Source organism: Boleophthalmus pectinirostris, unplaced genomic scaffold (genome assembly GCF_026225935.1).
Source record: "Boleophthalmus pectinirostris isolate CB_2022bp ecotype Guang Dong unplaced genomic scaffold, ASM2622593v1 HiC_scaffold_2, whole genome shotgun sequence".
NCBI lineage: Eukaryota > Metazoa > Chordata > Actinopteri > Gobiiformes > Gobiidae > Boleophthalmus > Boleophthalmus pectinirostris.
The window spans coordinates 14,782,576-14,804,988 of NW_026571152.1; the positions used below are offsets into that span (position 1 = coordinate 14,782,576).

Below are 22,413 nucleotides of genomic sequence, written 5' to 3' on the forward strand. Positions count from 1 at the left end.
ACAGACTTGAAGATTTCTTGTTGAGTGAGACACAGAATGTCCACTACATTTAAGTTCATGCTGCTATGATGACATGGCATGTAATTGCATGTAACAGCTTTGAGGTGTTAGTTTGAGTGGAAAAACCTTGAGTCACTTCAACTATCTGACATTCATCTTTGTCAAGGATCTAAATAGTCTGGGACTTTCCACAGCCTTACCCACGGCTTCTGTTTGGAATGATCTTGTAAGCAGTAACTTCTCACTGTGGATGCAGGAGGGATGCGTCCAGGGTAACACTGTGCCTAGGGAAATAGATTTTCAATGGGTGGAACAGAGCATCTTCTAATATTGGCAAGTGTATGTCAGGTAAGTAACACCCTTGCATATATCCCCACTATAACATTCGAAATCATCTCTTTGTTTCACTCTCAGGTGGTTTGGCTGACATGTGAACGACATTCCAGTCCTATTGAAGTTAAGATGGAGTTTCATCCTTTACCAAACAGTCAGGAAGCTGACAGCTACCTTGTCACCTGCAGGACTGCAACTCACCAGCTGGTAAAACACAAAAAGACATAATAATTGAAATAGAGACAGCTTACTGTAATTACAATGTATGACCTGTGGGATATGCACCAACCCAGGTGTATTGTAGATGTCAGGCCAAACTAACTAATAATTTGAACTTTTAAAGAAGAATAACAGCCTTTTAGCCATCTTAAAATGCTGTTACCTCATCAAAAACGTATCTGAAGTTATGCTTTGTTTCATTCCTGCATGTTTGAGTAACTGAAATGTTGGGCTGTCTACCTCTCCAAAGCTCAAAATGCTCTTTTCCACCTTGTGATGTCATTAAGTGGTGTAGATTTTAAGTTAATAGTTATTTTACCCTCAGTTGCACTGTTTTGTTGTTGCCATTTAAAAAAAAAAAGTTTTTGATTCAGTTGAGATTGACACAGAAAGTTAACAATATCTTTTCACGAAAACTAAAACAATAGCTGTAGCTTCAAAATTTGGCAAGTCCAGGACTGCAAATTGTTCAAATGATTCTAGTGAAGTGTATGGAGTTTAAAAACACAGTGAAGCAACTCCTGTATTACCTCTTGATGGCATCACAATTTTTTTTTCAGTCTGAGAGAAGAACAGAGAATTAGGCAAGGCAAGGCAAGTTTATTTGTATAACACAATTCGTACACAAAGTAATTCAAAGTGCTTTACAGAATAAGAAATACATTAAAATCATAATAAAAACTAATCAAAACATAAATAATCATGAAGATTAAAATTAAAAAAGAGAGACATAAATTGGAGAGAAGAGTGCGGAATGAAAACCTTTCAGTCATATGCACAGTTAAACAGAAATTTTTTGAGCCTGGATTTAAACAGCGTCACAGAAGAGTTGTCTCACATGTTCAGGAAGAGGCCGGTCCCTGAGCTCCTCAGAGTGCGAGATGGTTCATATGACACTAACATGTCACAGATGTACTTTGGTGCTCGGCCATGGAGAGACTTGTACACAAGCAGAGCTGCTTTTAAGTCTATTCTCTAATAATAATAATTAAATATACAGACTAATAAAATCATGTAGCTTCAAAATTATAACATATATCAAAAATATTTGTATTATAGGCCTTTTAAAAGTCAATTCTTATCACAACAAAGACGTCTGCCATTCTTCATCTGTTGTCAGAGCAAATGCTTTCTAACCTGTTCAACTCAGATTATTATTTTTTGTTTCTGGTGGCACAATCTTATGATTGCTCAGTCCCACATAAAACTGCACAGACACATATTTCATAATTATCAAGTGCAATTTATCACATGTAGGTGAACCACATGAAGTCTATCACATACATGCGACCCATTGTTTGCCACTGCCAGCCGTGTTTTATTATAGTTGGACTATGTAACCTTTCGAATGGAGACCCCACTAAACGCAGATGTTATCTCCAGATGTTATTGCTTTGCCCTTAGTATGGCAATAAACTTAGATTGATGCATTTACTTAATTTTATTGCTAAACATACTTTGAAAAAGCATTCATTCAGTCAGTGTCGTGTCTCCAGATATCTGAACTGTAACTTGCCCTTGTGAAGTCTTCTGCTTGTGTCCATGGAGATAGATAAGATTAATGACATACTGTGGAACATTCCAGGCAAAAACAAAATTTCTATGAAAACAAGTAGGTAGCGAACCCCCACATCAAACAAGTTAAATAATACCCCTTTAAGTAATTCATTTATTGTTCTGTATCCATCCTTTTGGAGGTCATGAGAGATTAGAACTTCCAAAGACTGCACACAAAATTGGCAGAGCCCCAATCATCATAACTTTTAAAGACTAAGAAAGATTTATTGCGACAGCTCAGTCAGGACATGTCTTTGGACAGTGGGACAGTTCTTAAAACAAGTGTTAGAGCCAGCCCATTCATTAACATCTTTTTATGTCAGTTTTCCTTTGAATTATTAGCTTCATTTTTTGCAGTTTAAAGTAAGTTGGGAAACTAATCTTGAAATTTTATGACACTTGTACAGGAAGCTCAAGGACCTAGACCTCATTTTGCCTCTAGACTAAAACTTGGCCTTTTCTGATTTATCTACATCAGGCCTATTCAAGTTGCAGCCAGGGGCCAGATCAAGCCCTCCAAACAAGCAAATCCAGTCCATAGCCCACATTCCAAATATTAAATATTTTTTTACTGGTTTTGTGTTGGTTTAGATGTAGTTTGCAGTTAGACTTTTTTGATCCCTGAGGGAAATTACTTTTACACAGTAGCTCACACAAACAAACAAAAGAGATGTAAAGGTGAGTTGGTGTACGGTTGTATGGAATATGGTATGAATGAATGAATAGAGCTGTAGGAGCCTGTTAGAGAATGAGCTCCTTTGTCTCTCTATAGTCTGGTGCAGTGGGTGAATAGGAGTGTCCTTGATGGAGAGCAGTTGTCTAGTGTCCTCCTGTTACTCACTGTGACAAATGTCTCCAGCTCACAGCCGATCACATGACCAGCTTTAGAACCAGTTTGTCAATCAAAAAAACATCCTAAAGGCACTGTTCTAGTCTTACAGGTTCACCAAGGACTGTAAAAGTGATATTGATAAAGCCTTTATTATTTTATTTTTCACAAAAATCAATTGTTATATTGTTATTACTGAAACAGATATAGTGTTTGGGTTATTTTGAGGCTATGGCTCTGCAAAAATATATGAAAATGTAGGTCAACAGCTCTGATCTATATGTCTTAAACGCAGCTTCCATTCTCCAGGTGCATGAAGAACCAGTAGCATGCTCATCGTGTTCTCCTGATTGCGCTCTGTCCTTCCACATCCTTGAGGATTTGAGAGGTTATCGAGTCACGCTGACGCCAAGGACTAATAACAGCAGAACACTCGCCGAGAGGACTTTTGACTTCAGTGAGTATCATCCAAACAATGCCCCCTGATTACACCATTCACTGAGCAGGATTCAACTATTATGTTGTGTTTAGGCCCGGTGTCTCCAAGTAGCTTTCATCTCTCCAGTACAACCACGTCTGTGTCCTTAGCATGGAGCCTTCCAAGACAACATGTGCTGTACAATCTAGCCCTATATGACCTCCACGATAGTTCTGTAATCAGGAGTGTGGACATAAACTCTACAGTGAGACAGTCCCATTACACTGTCAATGATATTCAACCAGGGGCACGCGTCAAAGCTGCTGTCATAGTGTCTGCGTTTCTCAAGGACCACAATGTGACACTGAAACAGCGACTCACCATGGTTATACAGACAGGTACAATCAATGAGAACTGCTACAATATATGAAAATATCTTTATTTTTGTCTTTTCCTTTATTTATTCTACTGTTAGGAAATTTCATTGTTGCACTACAAAGATCAAGAACAGCCAGAGAATAGAAACCGAAATATGTAATCAAAAATCAAGATGTCAAGTTATATGTGTCAAGTTATATGTTATAAACTTGTGTCTAAACTTATGATTTGTGAATTGTTGTCTATTTTGCCCTAAGTTTATGGGCAGAGGGCAAAGCTGATTATAGAGTAAATTATAAAACAGACCTTCACCAGTGCAGGAAGAAAACCACATATTTATTCTTTGCTCTCAGTAGCTCAGCCCTACTGAATTTGAAACATAACATTTTGAAATGAATCTACTTGAACAAGCACTTGATTTGCGCCTGAATGAAATCTCTTTTTTGGCTGCTTATACCAAATAGACCAAATATACCAAATAGAAAAGCAATATGAGGACAAAATATATCTGGTTCAGGAATGGCATTAAAGGACCTATATTAGATGGATTTTTCATCTGTTATAATGTATCCTCATCAAAAACTAGCTACATGTATTGTTTTAGCTTTTTTGAAACTACTTAATTTATAGTGCACCAATCTCAACTGAAGAAAAGGTAAAATGAAAAGGGAACAACTTGGTGGTTATTCTAGTGTATTGTAGAGTAAATCAGTAAATCAGTTCAAGGCTAAAAATACCTGTTAATTTTAAACTACCACATGATGACATCACAAGGTGGAATGGTGCATTTTGAGCTTTGGCGATGTAGATAGCCTAATAACACAGGATTACTCAAACATGTATGTATGTATGAAACTAAACACAACTGTTTGTATGTTAATGAAGTAACGTTCCTGAACACGACTAAAAGTGTCAATTTCCATAATATACGAGCTTTAATACCTAAAATCATTTAAAATCATTTACCATAATTTATTGTTAAATTGACCAAAGTGACAGACTTCTGTTACATACCATTATCATGATCCAACCAGCATCACTGATTGCTTAGTGTTTGCTTTGAACCGTGCTGTGATTCTGTTTTGTGTGACTAGCCCAGTGCCCCCCCAGCTGGCTGGCCAACAGAAGACACTGCTACACTGTTGAGAAGAAAGCTTTAGCCTGGAGCCAAGCCCAACAGAGCTGTTCAGACAGGGCTGTGGGGAGTCACCTGGCCGATCTGAAGACCCGCCAAGATCTGCACTTTATAACTTCACGCCTAATGAGCCACAACAGCCTGCTGCTGCTCTGGACCGCGCTCAATGACAGGCTGGTAATGCACAAGACACAGAGACAACCACAAGGCTTACAGGAACTGGTTTGGCTTTAGTAAATTCAAAGAGAGAGCTACAGAGAAAAAGTTATGTGATCCAAAAACATTTACAAAGCTTAACTACAAATTCTCTGAAGCGAGACGTGGGTAGTGTTTAGTTGCATTTACTCAGTTGCATTTACTTGAGTAACACTAACAGCATCCTTTTTAATCCTTCTTCAGTATTTTTTATAGAAGTAACAGTCTCACTTGAATAAAAGTTTTGGGTACTCTTCCTACTGTGAGTCCTTCAGATATGATTTAGTTTGTCTCATTTCTCTTACATTAGTAACTTGTTGGGCCACTACTTTGAACTTCTAATATTATTTTGAAGGAAAAATTTTTGGCTACTCTACCCACCTCTGGGTATTTGAAAATACATTTTCAAATCAGTTTCCTGTTAAATTTACAGATACCAAGGCTTTAACCACCCCAAATACTACATTATGCAAAACTAACAAGTGATTGATATTTGGAAAACTATTTACTTAGAGTTGAATTCACTTTTAATCAAGAAGAAATATTTTTGACTTTGCTAAAGATGCACTATGTAACTTTTCTGGAGAAGAGTGCACCATCTGTTTCACTCCATGATGTGATTATTTTGTCTAGACTACCACAGTGTGGTATCCATCTCTATAGAGATAAGCAGGTGATACTAACAGGCCAAGCCACAGGTCAGATCAATAGAGAAGTGACCCTGCTCATACAGCAAGTTTTTCACAGAATTTTTGATAATAATATGAATGTAACTAAATGAATACAAAACAAATCATTCTACTCTTATACACTGGAATATTCCAGGCAAAGCAATACAATCTCCATGGAGACAAGCAAGTTAACTTTTAAATAGTAATAAATCTGTACACTTTACACAAAGCTTGACAAGCCTCTCAAAGCACCACATTGTATTTATTGATTCCCTCCATACTCAGTGGTGGACAACTACGTCTATAGCACCAGCTGCCTTGAAATAGCAGAAGAAAGGCTGCCAATCTGTGCCCACCTCTGACCACCACCTATCACTCACACAGACCACATTCATCTTGCCCAAGGACACAACAATAGTATGCAGTGGTGGGCGTTCGCTCGAACCACTGAACCAGAAAGTTTTAGAGAAAATTGTCAAGTAGTGGAAAAACATTTACCAAACAAAACAACACATTGTGAAAGCTGCTTGAAGGTCAGTGGTGGAAAGCTTTTGAAAGTGAAGTGCCTCCTATTCATAGAGGAAGGTTGTTTTTTATTAACAGTTTTTCTACACGGAATAGCCACACGTGAAAGATGGCTCTCATTTAGAAAGACCAGTGTACCTAATCACCTGAACACCTCATTGAAACGATAATTACAAGACTGCTACAAACTGTGCTGTAGATGAATTTGTGGCTAAATTTCATTTATTTTGTATTTTTATTTATGTATGTATTTATTTATTTTTATTCTGACAGAATTTTATTTACAACAATATACTATTACAATTGGCAGTTGAAGAGTATTTTAAATTAGCAATGGCCTATATATTGGTTCCAGTATTTTAGTATCGGCCAATATTAATAGCTTTTTTAATATCTCAGTATTGACTGGTATCAATATTTGACACAAATATTGGATAAGTAAATTAAGTAAATTACTGATCTTTGTGGACCATGTTATGGATTTTAAAAGCCAAATATAGGTATCACAGCCACAGGAGCAAGCAAAATATCGTATCGACTCAAAAAATCCAGCACATACCTTCTTTAAATGTTTGGATCTGTAAAAAGAAAAAAGATTTAATAAAAAAATAGTACTATGAAAAATGTTTTGCAGGGCATAACATTTACAAAAAGGAAACTCTAGAAGATCACTACATTTGAAAGCCAATGTATCCCGTTAAGTGCACAAGGTGGTTTATCATTGTCATTCTGCAGGCGGAGGGCCGGGCTGTGTGGTCGGACGGATCGCTCAATAATATGACCAATAGTGTGATGTCATCAGTTCTCCCGGAGAACCAGAGTGACTGCTTTGCCCTTCAGAGGAATGCCACAGGGCCTGGATACTTCCTCACTCCATTCTTCTGCAGCATCCCTCTGCCTTTCATCTGCCACTACCCCAGTAAATCAGCACCGCTACTGTATTTACATGACACTTTTACTGGGAGTCTGGGGTTACATTTTCTACAGTTTCTCATTTGTTTTTCTGCAGAGGATCAAATAAACACACGAGCATATATACATGTAAATGGAAACAAAGCAAATTTGTCCATTCTGTTTGAATATTAGGGTTGGACAGTCCTCATATTGACAGATGGATTTTTTTTTTAAATGCAAAATTTAAGACCAAAAAATAAACTAATTTCTTCCTCCAAAGTCTTCTGTTTGCTCCAAACCACATGCTTTTACTCACAAAGGATTAGGTGTTGACCTTTCAATTCTGATTTAAGATCTCTTGATTAATTTCCCAGCCCTAATGAGTATGTTAAAAAAATAAATGTTAAGGGGGGCAAATAGATTTCTTTTTGTGACCTGTGCTTAATCCTTAAAACCTGTATGATTGTCTTTGGACAACAGGATGCAGTAAAAACTGTCTGTGTGTTTTTCTTGACCACAGTCCCGCTTGCGGCCTCCTCATTCTCCTTTGACCTGGTTCAAGTGACAGAGCGAGGTGGAGCTGCAGTGGAGTGAACCTTCAGCCCTAAACTCATTCACTCGGCCACCTTTGGAGATATTTCTTTTGTATCAACAAGACCAGCCATCAGACTTCAAAAAACACGGAGAGCAAAGTCACATGCACAGTCACAGCCGTACCAGTAAATTGGTCAAAGTCCCCATAGCTCTCTCTTCCCCTGGGGTAACTGTGGCAGGTCTGTTCCCAGGAAGTGTCTATTCCTTCAGCCTACAGGCCTCTCATCCCTCTGGCTTCAAATGGAACTTGGGACAATCCCGAACAGCGCACACAAGTAAGTCTGAGAAACACTATCATGCACTGGCATCTGTGTGCCACGTCTATACTGCAAAAATGAAATTTGGAGAAGTTACAAATTACATTAAAATTAAATTAATCTTATCAGTATGAGTGCATATACATGCCACAGTATCCCAGTTACAATTGGAATATACAAGCTACAGTATCAGGATACTGCCTTATTCGGGATACTGAAACAGGGATACTGCGTATACATGCACCATGACAAAACCGGGATACTCAAAAACCCGATCATAACCGGGATACTGATGTGCATGTATATGCACTCTATTAGAAGAATCCATAGTTTCCAAAGGATTTGTAAAACAAGTATTTCCAGTAATAACTCTAATATTTCTAACTCTAATAGGAATATTTATGATGACTGATTTTAATGCCATACTGTGGAACTCTCCAGTCAAAGCAATAACCTCCATTGATACATGCAAGTGGTGCCTTAACTAAAAGAGTTACATAGTGCATGTTTACGATTTATTTACTTCAAGATTTGTCTTTAAACAGGTTGTGTGAAAATAAGTGGTTACATCTTCAGCTTTTTTTACTAAATGATTTTGCAATGTTATGAACCAATGAAATGTTCAAACTCCTATATTGTTAGAAAATTACTCAAATCCATAGTAATCTTCTGAAGTCGAGTCATTTTAAGCAAGACTCAATATTAAATTTCATAGTGTAGTCTAATTCTTGTCTTCCTTCTCCTCTTAGGGCCCTTTCCCCCACTAAATGTCACTGTGATGGAGGCTACAGTGGATCAGATACGTGTCCATTGGCTGCTGACAGACGCACACTATGTCTCAGACTGGTCCTTTCTTGTGCACTATACAGACGTACATTTAAAAAAGGAGAGAATAGCTGGAATGGACAATATTTCCAGATCATTTAGGAGCGGCGGACAGCACTCATTCACTGCTGTTATCGGAGGTCTGGTTTCTTACAGGAACTACAGCATTGATGTGTATACAGTCACCAAGTATGGGATCAAGAGCTGTGGGCAGGTTCCACTTCTGGCACATACAGGTAAACTATAATATGCTCAAATGCATGTTAATTCAACCAGTAGAGCCTAGATAGTTTGTTTTTTGTTTGTACACTTTTTATTTAATGTTGAAAATCACATTCTCTTGTCTATAGAAAGAGTGTTTTTTATTATCATTATGGTATCGGAATTGGTATTGAGTATCAAGTCTGCGGTGGTGGAGATGAGGCAAAGGAGCTTTGCAAACCCCAGCTAAAACAAAAGAAAGAACAGAAAAACATCTTAAGGGGAGATTATTTAGAGTCCGTTTGGAATTTCATTTTCATTCATTTCATTTCAAAAAGATGACTGAAACATCTGCAGCATTCTTGGTACAATTTACTCTATCAAATCTTTTTGCATGATGCAGCAGAAGTGGCTTATTAATATTTTCAGATTTTTTGGTGGATCTAAACACTACTAATCTGTGTATATGGTGTTTTAATAGCTTTATTTACTACATTATTAATATAATATTACTATACAACTTTATTGGAAACTAAACAAATTTGGAGCTTTCTGGTAAAAAAAAATAAAATCTAAGTACATGCTGCCTCCAGTGACTTCTGTGATTTCCAGTACTTGGTGACATCACCCTGATTACAGCTAGGTGTTTCTGATTATTAACACCTTATATCTTACACCCTCAAATCCAGCCCCTCCTCCTTGCTCACTCTTTTCTTTAGTCCAAAAGTACTACCTAGTTTCGCCGCTCAATTTGAAATGCAGATATGGGCAGAGTTTAGGTGTTAAGTCCCATGTTAATAATAGTAACCGACGACCCTCAAGGTACACAAAGTTCTCTTCTTTCATTTAATGTTATGATCCACCACTTAAGAGCTATGGTTTACTTGCATCAAGGAAAGACTGAACTTTGTCCCTGCTGAGTGCATTTTTCTATAATAATATTAATGTCATATTTAATCTCTGATAGCTAACTTGACACTTTGTTTTTCAGCGATAAGAGCACCACGTGGGCTGGTAGCAGAGAGTTCAGCAGAAAACTTGACTGTGTGCTGGACGACTGAGCATGCAGACCTTCCAGACACATACAAAGTCACAACCCTCTCACTCCATGATACAAAGGTTACATCTAAACTGGTGCATCCTGGGACCCCTGAAGCATTCCCGGATGAGTCACTTTGTGTTTCTTTGGGTCCTTTTATTCCTGGACAAACTTACAACATAGGAGTGATGGCTTTTAAAGGGAATGACAGAAGCCAAGAGACCAGTATATTACACACTGCAAGTATGACAAATATAATATGTAAATTAATACAACTATCATTAATGTATTTTAACCCTAACCCTAAAGGTGCACTAAGTAACTTTTTCTGAATTTAGTGTTTTTGTTATTCCAGTAGTTAATACATCATTGAATAAATGCAACAAAAGATTAAAAATAAATAAATAAAATAAAATAAATAAATAATAATAAAATAATAACATTCTGGGCAACATTCCAAGCAAAGCAATGGCATCTTCGTGGATACAAGCAGATGGTGGATCATCTACCAGAAAAGTTAATTAGTGCATCTTTAATGGTCTTATATTATGGTAAATTAATTTTGCTGAGCCTTTAACTGTGTTGTAAAGTCTAAGTTGATCAGATAGCTTTCACTATTATGCTATCATGCCTTCTTTTTACTTACCAATTCGGGACTAGCAGCTACTGTTTGTAGTCTTATTTAAATTGCTTCATGCCCCTGCTGACAAAAGAGGGTGCAGGAACTAACTGACATTTAAATGTCAATTAAATCAGAGATTTATAACTTTTGCATCCATATTGTTTTAGGTTAAACTAAACCTAACTACCAAAAGAAATAAAAAAAGTCAGACTGGACTATAACATATCACATTTTTAAATGATGTTGTTTTTCTTTTAGAGCCAATGTCAGTCCAGGTCGCTGTTCCTCTCTCAGTTGGCACCACAAGTGTCCAGCTCTATGTCCAGCCTCCACAAGTCGGTTTGATGGATGGGGTCAAAGTTTGTGGTTGTCCAAAACTCTGTGACCCCACCTGTGAGGACTTTATTTGTGGCTATAACTGTGACTGGTATGCTGTCCACGCTGACATCCATACTGTTACGATTAGCAACCTTAGCCCGGGCTCACAACTGCAATTCAAGGTGTACAGCACAAGCAGAAATCAAACTGGACCACCTTTCTTCACCAAGCAAATTAGAACAAGTGAGTTAGCTGTTGTATAGTTAGTTGTATCTAAACACATTGTTAAAGAGGGATATTGGAAATTGTGAAGAGGAGGAGATGGAGAAGCTGAGGAATTCTGCTGCTTCACTGGGTATGAGGCAGAGGAGGCTGTAGCTGAAATGACTGTAACAATGAAGGAAGAGGGAGTGTTATTATATTAATGGATTGAGATGTGATTGATCGAGAGGCAGTGATAGCAAGCCATGATTGGTTGACAGTAATACATTAGATTTGATAGCAGCAGAGGTGGGTAGTACTCAGTTACATTTACTTGAGTAACTTTTTTTATGTACTTTTCATGCAGCATACTTACCTTGCCTTACCTACATAGTTACTTCTACCCAAGGAGTATATTTTAATTGAAGTAACAGAACTCTTACAGTATGTTAGTGTTCACAGTATGAAATTATTTGAACATTTGTATTTCTTGCAATACTCCTTCAGATATGATTTAGTTTTCTCATTTTTGTGGTCTATCCTTTGTGCATCTTAAATTATAAATCAGATGGCACGCTCCAAAGGTTCAGTTGCTCTTTAAATTACCCTTGAGTAGTAGTTTTCCCAAATCTGTTTTTTCTCTTACTTGAGTGAGTACTTTGTACTACTTATTTACAGAATAAATATTATTTAGAAGTAACATTACTCTTACTTGAGTAAAAATTTTGGATACTCTACCCATCTTTGGACAGGAGGAAATTTACACTTAAAAGTATGAAATGGTATTATAGCATTTAACATTTTTCTTCACAGATTGCAAATATATTTTAAGATTTGACTTTTCTCCCTACTAAATTTCTTGCTATCATGCAGGACTCTATCTGACCTCGACAGCTAACAAGTATTCACTGTAAAACTCAAGGGTTAAAAAGAATTCAGGCTCCTGTTAATTAGTGCAGGGTGAGCATGAGTGTAAAGCAGTAATTACAGCACTAACGCGTGTGATCTGGTTTCTAATTGTAGGTCTCACTCCTCCTAGCAGGCTAAGGGAGGGAGTGGTCACCCATTCAACTATAGAACTGCTTTGGGACCCTGCTCTGGGGCATGCCGACAGCTACGAAGTCATCTGTTACAACTGTGAACACACACATATGGTAAAAGGTTTTGTCTCTAATGTCTAACTCTTGACATTATTTCAACTAGTAGCTTGGTTTAAACATTATGTTTCATATGGTGCATTTTTTTGCCACTACCTTTTCCATCCCAATAAGTTGAGTTGTTCATGGATTTTAAATTGATGGCAAATTTAATGATACTCATACAGGCATTTTTATATATTTTTTTATTTCTTTAGTATTACTTATTGGTTCTCATTATCTTCAAAAAATTAAAAATAAAAAAGCTTAGAGAAAAGCATTTAAATAAAAAAACTTTATAAAATCATGCATCCTTACTGCGAGCAAGCTTGTATCTCCAAAAACCTGACTTATTTGTCCTGGAGTAAAGCCTCCTTCTGCTTGTTTCCATGGAAATGTTGGTCATTTGGCTATAATCTTCCACAATATGGCATAAAGCTTATCGTTCTGAAGTATGGTTTACTTTCTTGTTCTATGGCATTTTGCTGATGAAGTGCCATCTCCAGAAAGTTACATACAATACCTTTAAGACTACATTAATCTTGTCTTGTCTTGCCCGCATTCTCAACAACAGTATGCACTATTAACTAGTCTGAGCTTGACCAAAATATAAACTATACTGACAAAAAATAATATCTTGATAACAAATCAATATATAAATAAATTATCTACCCGCCCCACTCAAACCTTCAAGCTTGGGTTTGCGGGCACCCGCTCTAACCACTTAGCCACTGCTGCCCCTAAATTAGTCTACAACATATCCACGGCAACATTCCCAAAACTTCTTTATACATCTGAAACAGTATTCCATTAAAAGGTGCTGCATTGCCTTGAGCAGGTGACCAATTTAATGTTGCTTCAGGCAGTGTGCATATATCCACGATGTACTGCAGTGAAACCTTACATGCCCCTCCAGCCTTTGCGATAATGATTTAGGTTTGATTATTTTTTTCTCTGTAAAGGTGCAGAAAGTCTCTGGTCAAAGCGCTATGTACTCCTCCCTGACTCCTGGAACGCTGTATCAGTTTGCAGTGCGTACGGAAAAGCGTTTCTTCCCAGACTCCTATCCTATCAACATAAACATCACTGCAGGTAGACTCACATATTTTTATTCCGCTTTCAGCAGTTACACTAATTGTTTTTCACACACCAGCTCCCAACCCCGTAGAGCTGTCCATTGCCAATAAAACCACATCATCTATATGCATTAGTTGGACTGCAGGCCGAGGAGTTGTGAGCGGCTTTCTACTGTCAATCAAAAACGTAACAGCCAAACAAGCGGCAATCAATATGCATCCAGAGCACAGGTCATTTTGCGGCAAGCAGTATACCATGTGAATGATGAGGAGCATAGCTTTTATCCTCCAAACCTGTCTTGTATTTACAGATGGTACTGTTTCCGAGGGCTCACTCCAGGAAGCAGATATACTATTGAAGTGATGAGCCTCAGTGGAGAGAGGAGAGGTCAAGCTGCTGTTATTACGCTCCATACCAGTGAGTCTGAGTAAATAAATGCGTGTGGAAAAAATTTTGGTTATGTACATTATCTGACTAAATAATTTTTTTGCTACTAAACTGTGTATGTGGTGTTCTAATAGCATTATCTACTATTACTAGTCTCTTTTTGGCAACTTTAGTGCAAACTAGGTAAATTGACTTTTCAGGTTTACCTAGTTTTGTCTCTGCAAACACCTGGCTGTAGAAGTGGAGTTTGTGTGGCTTCCTGTAAGACCAATCACGCTATTTCTTATACAGCAAGAATGCAGGGTTTTCAAGGATTTTTGTGAAAAAATACTGTACATTGAATAAATGCTAGCTAGTTAAGTTTAATTGCATACAATGGAATGTAAACATATCTATGAGACACACATGTGACAGACCACCAGAAAAAGAACCTATAAAAATAATAGCTTCAGCAACTGTGATTCAAATGTGCAAGAGTTAATACAACCAGAACAGATTAAGCACATATTCTAAGAGGTCTCACACGCACACACTCACACACACACATATGACAACCACTAGGAGGAGCATAGTCTAGTCCCACTCCCCCTGTGTGGGTGTCTGTGATGTGTGCTCACTGACTCTGTCTGCAGCCCCACAGATGCCTCAGGACGTGACTCTGTCCGAGCAGGGGGTCACATCCGTCTTTGTTGCCTGGAGACCACCAGCTGGACTCGTGGATGGGTACAAGGTATCAGGAAACCAAAATATTTGCACTGTGCAGAATGAGCAGGCAGGCAGAAGAGAACACACCTCACAATATGGATTCAGAATTGGACTGAAAATGCTTTTTTGTGGGGCTGCTTACGTCAGGCCCTGTGCTTAGTTCTTGGTTTCTAAGCAGCAGCTGACAGCACACTGCAGCTTCAGTTACCACCCTTTTAAAGATGTATGACCTGTGCCTGAGCCATGACCAGGAAGCATGAGCCAGCAGTACACTCACAGTGACAAAGACAAACAAACATTTATTCTCTATTGTTTTGTTCCAGGTGTGCTTTGGACTGCACTTTGTCAACACAACATTCTGGGACCATGCTTATGTTCAAAGCCCAAGTTATGAGATCAGTCACTTAACCCCGGGCTCAGAGTATGGACTCAGCATTCAGAGTGTTCTAGGCTCTGACCTCAGTTCAGCTGTGCACAGGCACTTCAGCACACGTAAGAAAGAAGGTCCTACTTCAAACCTGTCAAACTATCAAGTAAAAGCACATCAAATCTGTTTTAGGCCCAGCGGGAGTGTGTGGTCTCCATTTGAACTACATCAACTCCTCATCTGTCTCTATTCGCTGGGACAATGCAGCTGGTGTCTTTGACTTCCACAGAGTGACCATGGCCAACATCTCTGTCACAAGCACATGGAGCATACGAAAGGAGGAGCGTGTCGCCATGGTTGCAGGCCTTCAAGATGGCTGCACTTACAACTTGAGTGTTGAAAGAGTGAGAGGAGCACATGTGGGGAGAGCAGCCTCTCTGACAGTAAGCACAGGTAGTTACAGCAGCAAAGGTCAGACAGACTATTGGTAGCTTTAACTTTATAGAATGTGATGTCTCAGATGGAGGGCATGGGACAAGATGATTCTGTGCTGAGGGACTATTCTGAAACACGTTGAATGTTGAACCTGAACATTGTTATTTATGCTCTGTCTACCACTCTTTTTGACCTGGTACTTTTCATTTAAGAGGTAGTATTATGCATTGATGAAAAATCAATTTTGAGCTTTCTATCATGTTTTAACATTCCTTCATCAAAAATATCCCCCAGGAGGTCTTAGATGTCATCCATGCATGTTTCAGTAATTTAGTGATCCCTCCCAGGCCATATTTGAACCCTCTTTATATGTAAGATTCTGTCCAATTCTCGGTCCACAAGCCTATGTCAACAATGCTCCCAAATGACAATTCTCCATAAATAACTATACAAAAGCATGATACAAAACTGTTCACAACAACTTGACAAACCTGATGTAATGTACTGTCGTTTCATTAGTAAGTTGCACGCTGATTGTACTGTGAGAGCATTTTCTAGTGTGAGTGAAGGGAGGAGGTGCTCAGAGCATCAAAATTGAAAGTGAAACTTTCAATATTAATAAGCTTTTGGAGAATATATCTTTTTCAAAGCATTAAAAGATAACATGGTGAGCTAAATAGATGTAAAAAACCTAACCAAAACCAAAAACCAAAAGCCTATTTTTATTTCTATTCTAATAGGCCCACCTTAACTTTCTTAAGGAAACCTAGAGTTTGAATCCTTAAAAGCTAATTCTAAAATATCCTGATGTGCCCTGCAGCTCAGTTTTAACCTATAGACACTATGTTTTGACAGCACATGAACCCAGCCTGCTCTATATACTCTTACATACTGTCTTCTCTCTGCTTGTCCTGAGTGCCAGCCCCAGTGAGGGAAGTGCGTGTCCAAAATGTGTCCTCCCACGCCTTCTCATTACTCTGGCCTGAAGCAAAGGGCTGTGTGGATCATTATCAAGTGACCTTACGACCGAATGAGGGCAAAGTCACAGTGCACCCAGCCCAGAATGGATACATACAGGTACATAAATCCACACCTCTGCATACATTCCACCAGTATTCTTAATTGTTTTCTTGTTGTCTGTTGCAAGACACTGCAAAAATAATTATCTACAATATTGTTACACAAATGAGAAAGAAAACATTATTTGGAGGCCTACCAGGTGAACACTTTCTTGTCCAATGGGGATGTTTTACTTTGCCTAAAATGTCCCACAGTATAGCATTAACATTGTTTATCTTTAATAAAACCTGTTTTATAGCTACAAAAATCATATTTTCTTACTGGGAAAGACATATTTTCTTACTGGGAGTTTGCAATCTTCTCCACAGATTTGACAGGTAACTTAGCCTGGTAGCATCACCTGTTTGTCTCCATGGTGATAGATCATTTTAATGCCATAGTGTGGAACTACAATAAGTAAAGGTCCAAATGAAATGTCTTACTACTACCCAAACTTTGGGTATGTTTAAGATAAGCCCTGCCCCCTCAGCATCTCTTCCTGAATAGCAGGTGTCACTTACCTCTAGCTGAAACCCTACACAGACACTGCACACAGTGGAGTAATAGATCTCATTCATTATTAAGTTTGCCTCATGAGCTCAACTCTGAATCATTCATTGACTTAAGCACCTCTCCCAGTAGAGCTGCAGAGACCAGAGGGAGCAAGTTAGCCTTATGCTAATGACAATAGTGTTTGGCATCTATGGATAACCATTTCCTTTACTGAATACAGCAGGATTATTATTCAATGCTGACATAACATAACTGGCTCTTGGATCTACTTTTTACCACTTCAAATTGGCTCTTTGTTACTGCCCTGGACTAAAACAACAGCTGATGTTGGGAGGCTGACAGTGGACATTACTCCACTGAGGAGGCCTCTGCTTGTTAGCCGTCCTCCATACTAAGTGTACTCCCTAGCATGGCCTTTCTGTCCGTGCTTTTCATATTCTGCTTTGGACACTCACAGGTAAGAATATTCAGTAAGGCTTCTCAAACTGTGGCATAGGTACTACCAGTGACACACAGTCTTTTCTTGGTTTTCTTTTCTTTTTGCAGTTAAAGGGGGCATGTTTGAGTAAACTTGTATTGCTCTGCATTCAAGGCTTGGATGGTCACAGAATTTCATTTTACACCTACCCCTATCTCTGCCCACTTTTCTGTACTTACTTGTCATTTTTCCCAAATTAACCCCACGGGTTAGATTAATATTTGCTGTTTGTTACATTTTCTTTTATGACAATACGTGAAAAAATGCTTGTGAAATGTTTGCGTTTGAAATATATGTTGGAATACAACAATTTTTCGCATTTCAAAATGTCTTTACTTTAGTAAACAGATTGCTACCCATTTCAGAACAGCAATGACAAATGTACAGTGTGGTTGTAATGACAATATTATACAGTTTCAAATAGCAAAGGGCGATAGCATGGGCGGTGAGATGCATATGGTGCATTGCTGCTGATACACTTTCAGAGATATAGAAATGGCTTGGTCATATTTCTGAGCGATAACATAAAGTATGAGTCTGACAGCAGCGGGAAGCAGCTGCAGTATAACAGTACAAATGCTGTTTAGAGGCAGCAGAGCAAAACGCAGAGGGCACCTAAAAACACTGGTCATCAGTCTAATTCCATATGAAAGGTGTGAATATGCAGAGACAAACTGGAACAAGCCAGCTCTCCCATAAACAGCTACATTCAGCCTCACAAGATTTTATGGTGTTGAAGAAATCCCCTATCTCATATAAGAAGGTTCCCAATGTTTCAAAATATCATTTTTATTTGGCCATCATACCTGTCAATGTTTCACAAGTCAAATGAAACAGAAAACTCACACCAAAGTTCTTGTAGAGGTGCAAATGCAAGGAACAGCAACATATATATAAAGTGAAAAAATACATAGCACACTCATATGCCCGATGTCCATTTTTAAATAATGTTTCAGCAAAAAGCAGGTTTTGTAAAATGATAATTTACATTACTGCATACCCTTCTTTAATAGTAAATGATCATTGTATCTCTTTACCCTGACATCTAATAACCTAACCTAATAACAAGCTAATAATATTGGAAAGGGTACCTTAGCTTGGATAAACTGAACATTATTTGTGCATTTTCAGTGACATCAAAAAGTTCTGCATTGAAGTATATGTGCAACAATGATTATTTTTAGATGGCGTCACATTATGCATTACGGTTGTGAGTTTGATGCATGTTTGTGTCCTCAGGCTCATGTGGTGAGTGTGACCCCCTCCACAGAGTACAATGTAACTGTCTCAGTAGCAGCCTCCTCCCACATCAGCCCTGGAGTCAGCCGCATGATCAGCACCAGGAACAGCGGTGAGACCCTCCACAATCCTATACCATCTAATCTGTAGCACACACATCTTCTTCTCTCTATTAGCACATGTATGCTCTAGTAGGCCTGGTGACATATCAAGTGGAATACCAAAACCAATGCATGACAAAAATGTATTTGATCATATTTTTCCATCAAAAATATGATGGGTTGTTGAATATGCTAAAACTGTTCAAGTGTCACACAGAAATTGAATTTACTGTAAAAAGGTTTTGTTTTGAAAGACACTGTACTCTACATTCTATCTAAACAAAACAATCAATATCATATTGTATATCAGTCTTTCTCAAACTATGGTATGCAAGCTCCTTCAGTTTGTATTTGGGCAGGTCTTTAATGTGTGGGTTTGCCACAGAGTCCACTTTAGAGTCCACTTTTTTGGTTAGATCTAGATTAGACCTGAAATTGTAATATTATTATCCACTTGATTTAAATCTGGTGTTACTAAGAAATTGGGATCTTTTTTTGGTGGTACTTGGTGTGAAAAGTTTGAGAGCCACTGTTGTAGATCATATGTCACTCAGATCTAATCATAAAATATCTGACATTATTTTATCAGCAGACTTCCAAAACCTTTCCAAAACCTGTAACACGAGTCTGTAGACTGCAGCCAGACTAGTAAAATCCTTCTTTCTGAGGTTAATACTGCCATCAGTTCAAAGAGCTGAGACATCACCAGTCAAAGCAGGGGGAGGGTTGTCAAGGAGCTGTGGTAAACTGTTAGAAAAGACTTTTGTGTGAATGTTATCTTCAGTGTGAGTTTTCAGAAATCACTTCTGTTTTCTATGATCCAGCATTCCCCAACAAAAAATCTCTATTATCTTTGGCTAGCTGGAGATGGCTACAGGTTTAGTGCTTATCATTTAGAATCCTCTAATCTCATGTTCTAAATTCCGTACGGCTGTGGATTTGGGTGCTCTCTTGTGTATTTGGTTTATCTGTTGTAACTTTAGCCCAGGCTTTTGAAGCAAACCGTGAATAAGCCTGAAGTGAATGTCACTGAAATGTCAGTGCTATGTAAGGGCTCATTCATCCGAGTTCAACCCAAAACACTCCTGCACTCGTTAAGCACAGGCCTCACAGTTCTTCTTCAAATTACTTCTTATTTTTGGTTCCTCTAGTGCCCTCTACCCCTTTTGGCCTCGAGGGTCACACTTCGGGTACCAATGGAATCTTGCTGTCCTGGACAATGGCAGATGCAAAATACTCAGAATTTATTATCAGGTATTATTTAATTTTAATCATTTAAATGTGCACAATGTAATGTTTAAGCTTAGGGTCCACCATCATCTTGTCTACATGGAGAGTTATTGTGTTGTCTGAAATGCTCCAAAAATTCTCCACAAATTCTTGTGAACTTTAAGCTATATTAAAAAGTCATTACAGAGCTGTGTTTTGTTTCATTCACACATCTTTGAGTAGACACCTATTATTAGTCTATCTACATCTCCGAAGCTCAAAATGCTCTGTTCCACCTTGTGATGTCATGTAGTGGTAGTTTTCAAGTTAAAGCTACCTTTTACCTTTAGTTCAGTAGAGACTCGTATTTCCAGGGCTGAAATTGTCCAAATAATTCTAGTGAAGGTGTATGGGGTTTGAAAACACTGGAGCACTTCCTGGATTACCTCACTAACATCAAAAGGTAGAACAGGGTGTTTGAGAGAAGAACTCAGTCTAAATATGGATCTGCTGGGATGTTATTGATAAGGAAACAACACTATAACATACATCAGAAAAATTGTCTAATATAAGTCCTGAAATAGATGCATAGATAGAAAATAGATGCATTTAGCATCTATTTTCTATTTAATCAATATGTGTTTTAATTACTTATAGATATAATTCCTCTAAAGAGAACTGTGCTTTATACAATCATTGGAATCAGCTCCCTAGCTAAGCACGTAGAATGGAAGTAAAACATTTACATTACAGTTACTACAGATGGCCAAATTTTTTATCCAACCATTATTCTTATCGCTGTAAGTTTTTAAATCATTGTTATGAAATGCAAATGGAGCACATTTCTATTGTGTAGTAGGTAAGAGGATGCCAGGAAATCTAGCTGCCATTAAACTGGCAGCTAATGGGGATCCTAATAAGACTATTAAATAATAAAACTTGAAATAATAAGAATGCCTTAAAATTGTGCCTTATTACCATAGGCATTCTCACCTCTTCACAAATCTAACTTGTATCTTGGCCTGGTGGGGTGATTATATTGTGGTACATTCCAGGCAAAGCAATAACATAATCATGGAGACAAGCAGGCAGAGGGTCCTCCAGCATAAAAGTTACATAATACACCTGTTTTGGAATAATCTAAAATGGCCTTTTCCGGCAGGTACAGGGAGGTGTGTCCTTACCCTGCCACTGACTTCACAGAGGAAACTATGTTGCTTGATTCTCCTGTCGTCCTGCTAACTGAGCTAATCTCCGGCTCAACATACCAGTTTCAGGTACAAACAATTCTTTTATTTATTATAAAATGGCCTTCTCACTCAAATCCTGCTGAGCTATTGTCTGGATTTGGCAGAATGTGGGTAATTGATCCAGATTGCATTATTAAGCAGGTAAAGGGATCTATGGATAAAGCAGGGTTCTTTCCACTGTCTGTTGTCACTGGGCTCCAACGTGATCACGCTTATTAGTTTTCAGAATGCATTAACCCATCCTGACCTTCATGCTCAGGCCAACTATCAAACATGCACTTTGTTTGTTAAGAGTGATGTGTGCAGGGTTCATATTACTATTGTGTTATTTTTTTTAGAAAGGATTATGTGATCATGTGTGTGACTATGTATGTTTGAACAACAACTGTTTTTTTTAGTTCAACTGCATTCAGAGAGTTGTAACCTGTATATTTTAATTGATCTGACCAAGAAGGTAATTGCATACAGCACATTAGTGATAAAAGGATTATTCTCTTTGGACACCTTGGCATTGATACTTGCCAAAGGGTCCTTCGCTGATGCACTGAGGAGTGAAGTAGAGGCATAAAACAAGAGCTGCTAGCTTCAGAGTTGAGATGTATTAAGACAAATTGAGCAGTGAAGGGATCCTTCGAATCTGATGAAGGTCAATAAACTTTAAAGGGGACATATCATGTGAAAGGGACTTTTATGAGCTTTTAACCATGTTATAAGGGTGTCTCCTTATCTTTGTCTTACTCAGATTTGAGATTCAAATGATTAATGCATCTTTGATTTAAGCCTCTTCTTTAAAAACACAGGAGCACTTGCTGGTTTGTCACTTCTTGTTCTTTCAAGGTGGTTGAGAGTGTTTGGCTCTGGAGAGGTTAACTTACAGTTTTCTCCGTTGATTTGGCTCATTTCTTGAAACAGAAATTACATTCTTAAAAGTAGAAGATGATTTTAAGAAGTTTGACATCACACACACTGCTCTCACACTGCCAACGAAACTGTAACCATTTTATTCACAGTTTCACACACATAAAGTCACTTCCATACATCAGAGTACATAAAAAGAGAATGTATACCGTATTCTGTACATGTACAAAATATAAACACAAACAAAAGGAGAGTACGGTGATAGTAGCTCCATGAGCATCATTGGATGGGGAGTGAACCATGAGCACAATCACACAGTGTGATAGGAAGTTCTCATTTAATCTGACTGTCAATTACTGTCATGAATTTATCAAATAAAATTCATATA

General features: G+C 38.1%; 1 protein-coding gene across 1 annotated transcript in view; it reads left to right on the plus strand.

Annotated features, from left to right (window-relative positions):
• Positions 1–240: 240 nt before the first annotated feature.
• Positions 241–22,413, plus strand: part of ptprq (protein tyrosine phosphatase receptor type Q) — a 56,389-nt gene continuing 34,216 nt past the window's right edge. The window contains 22 exon segments of the mRNA XM_055155844.1: positions 241–348; positions 415–540; positions 3,248–3,395; positions 3,470–3,754; positions 4,829–5,046; positions 6,996–7,179; positions 7,675–7,726; positions 7,728–8,023; positions 8,755–9,066; positions 10,023–10,313; positions 10,951–11,253; positions 12,235–12,365; positions 13,310–13,439; positions 13,501–13,654; positions 13,735–13,841; positions 14,444–14,541; positions 14,840–15,008; positions 15,076–15,336; positions 16,235–16,395; positions 18,608–18,719; positions 19,860–19,962; positions 21,080–21,194. Of these exon segments, the coding sequence (XP_055011819.1) occupies positions 304–348; positions 415–540; positions 3,248–3,395; positions 3,470–3,754; positions 4,829–5,046; positions 6,996–7,179; positions 7,675–7,726; positions 7,728–8,023; positions 8,755–9,066; positions 10,023–10,313; positions 10,951–11,253; positions 12,235–12,365; positions 13,310–13,439; positions 13,501–13,654; positions 13,735–13,841; positions 14,444–14,541; positions 14,840–15,008; positions 15,076–15,336; positions 16,235–16,395; positions 18,608–18,719; positions 19,860–19,962; positions 21,080–21,194 (3,801 nt within the window). The 5' untranslated portion in view covers positions 241–303.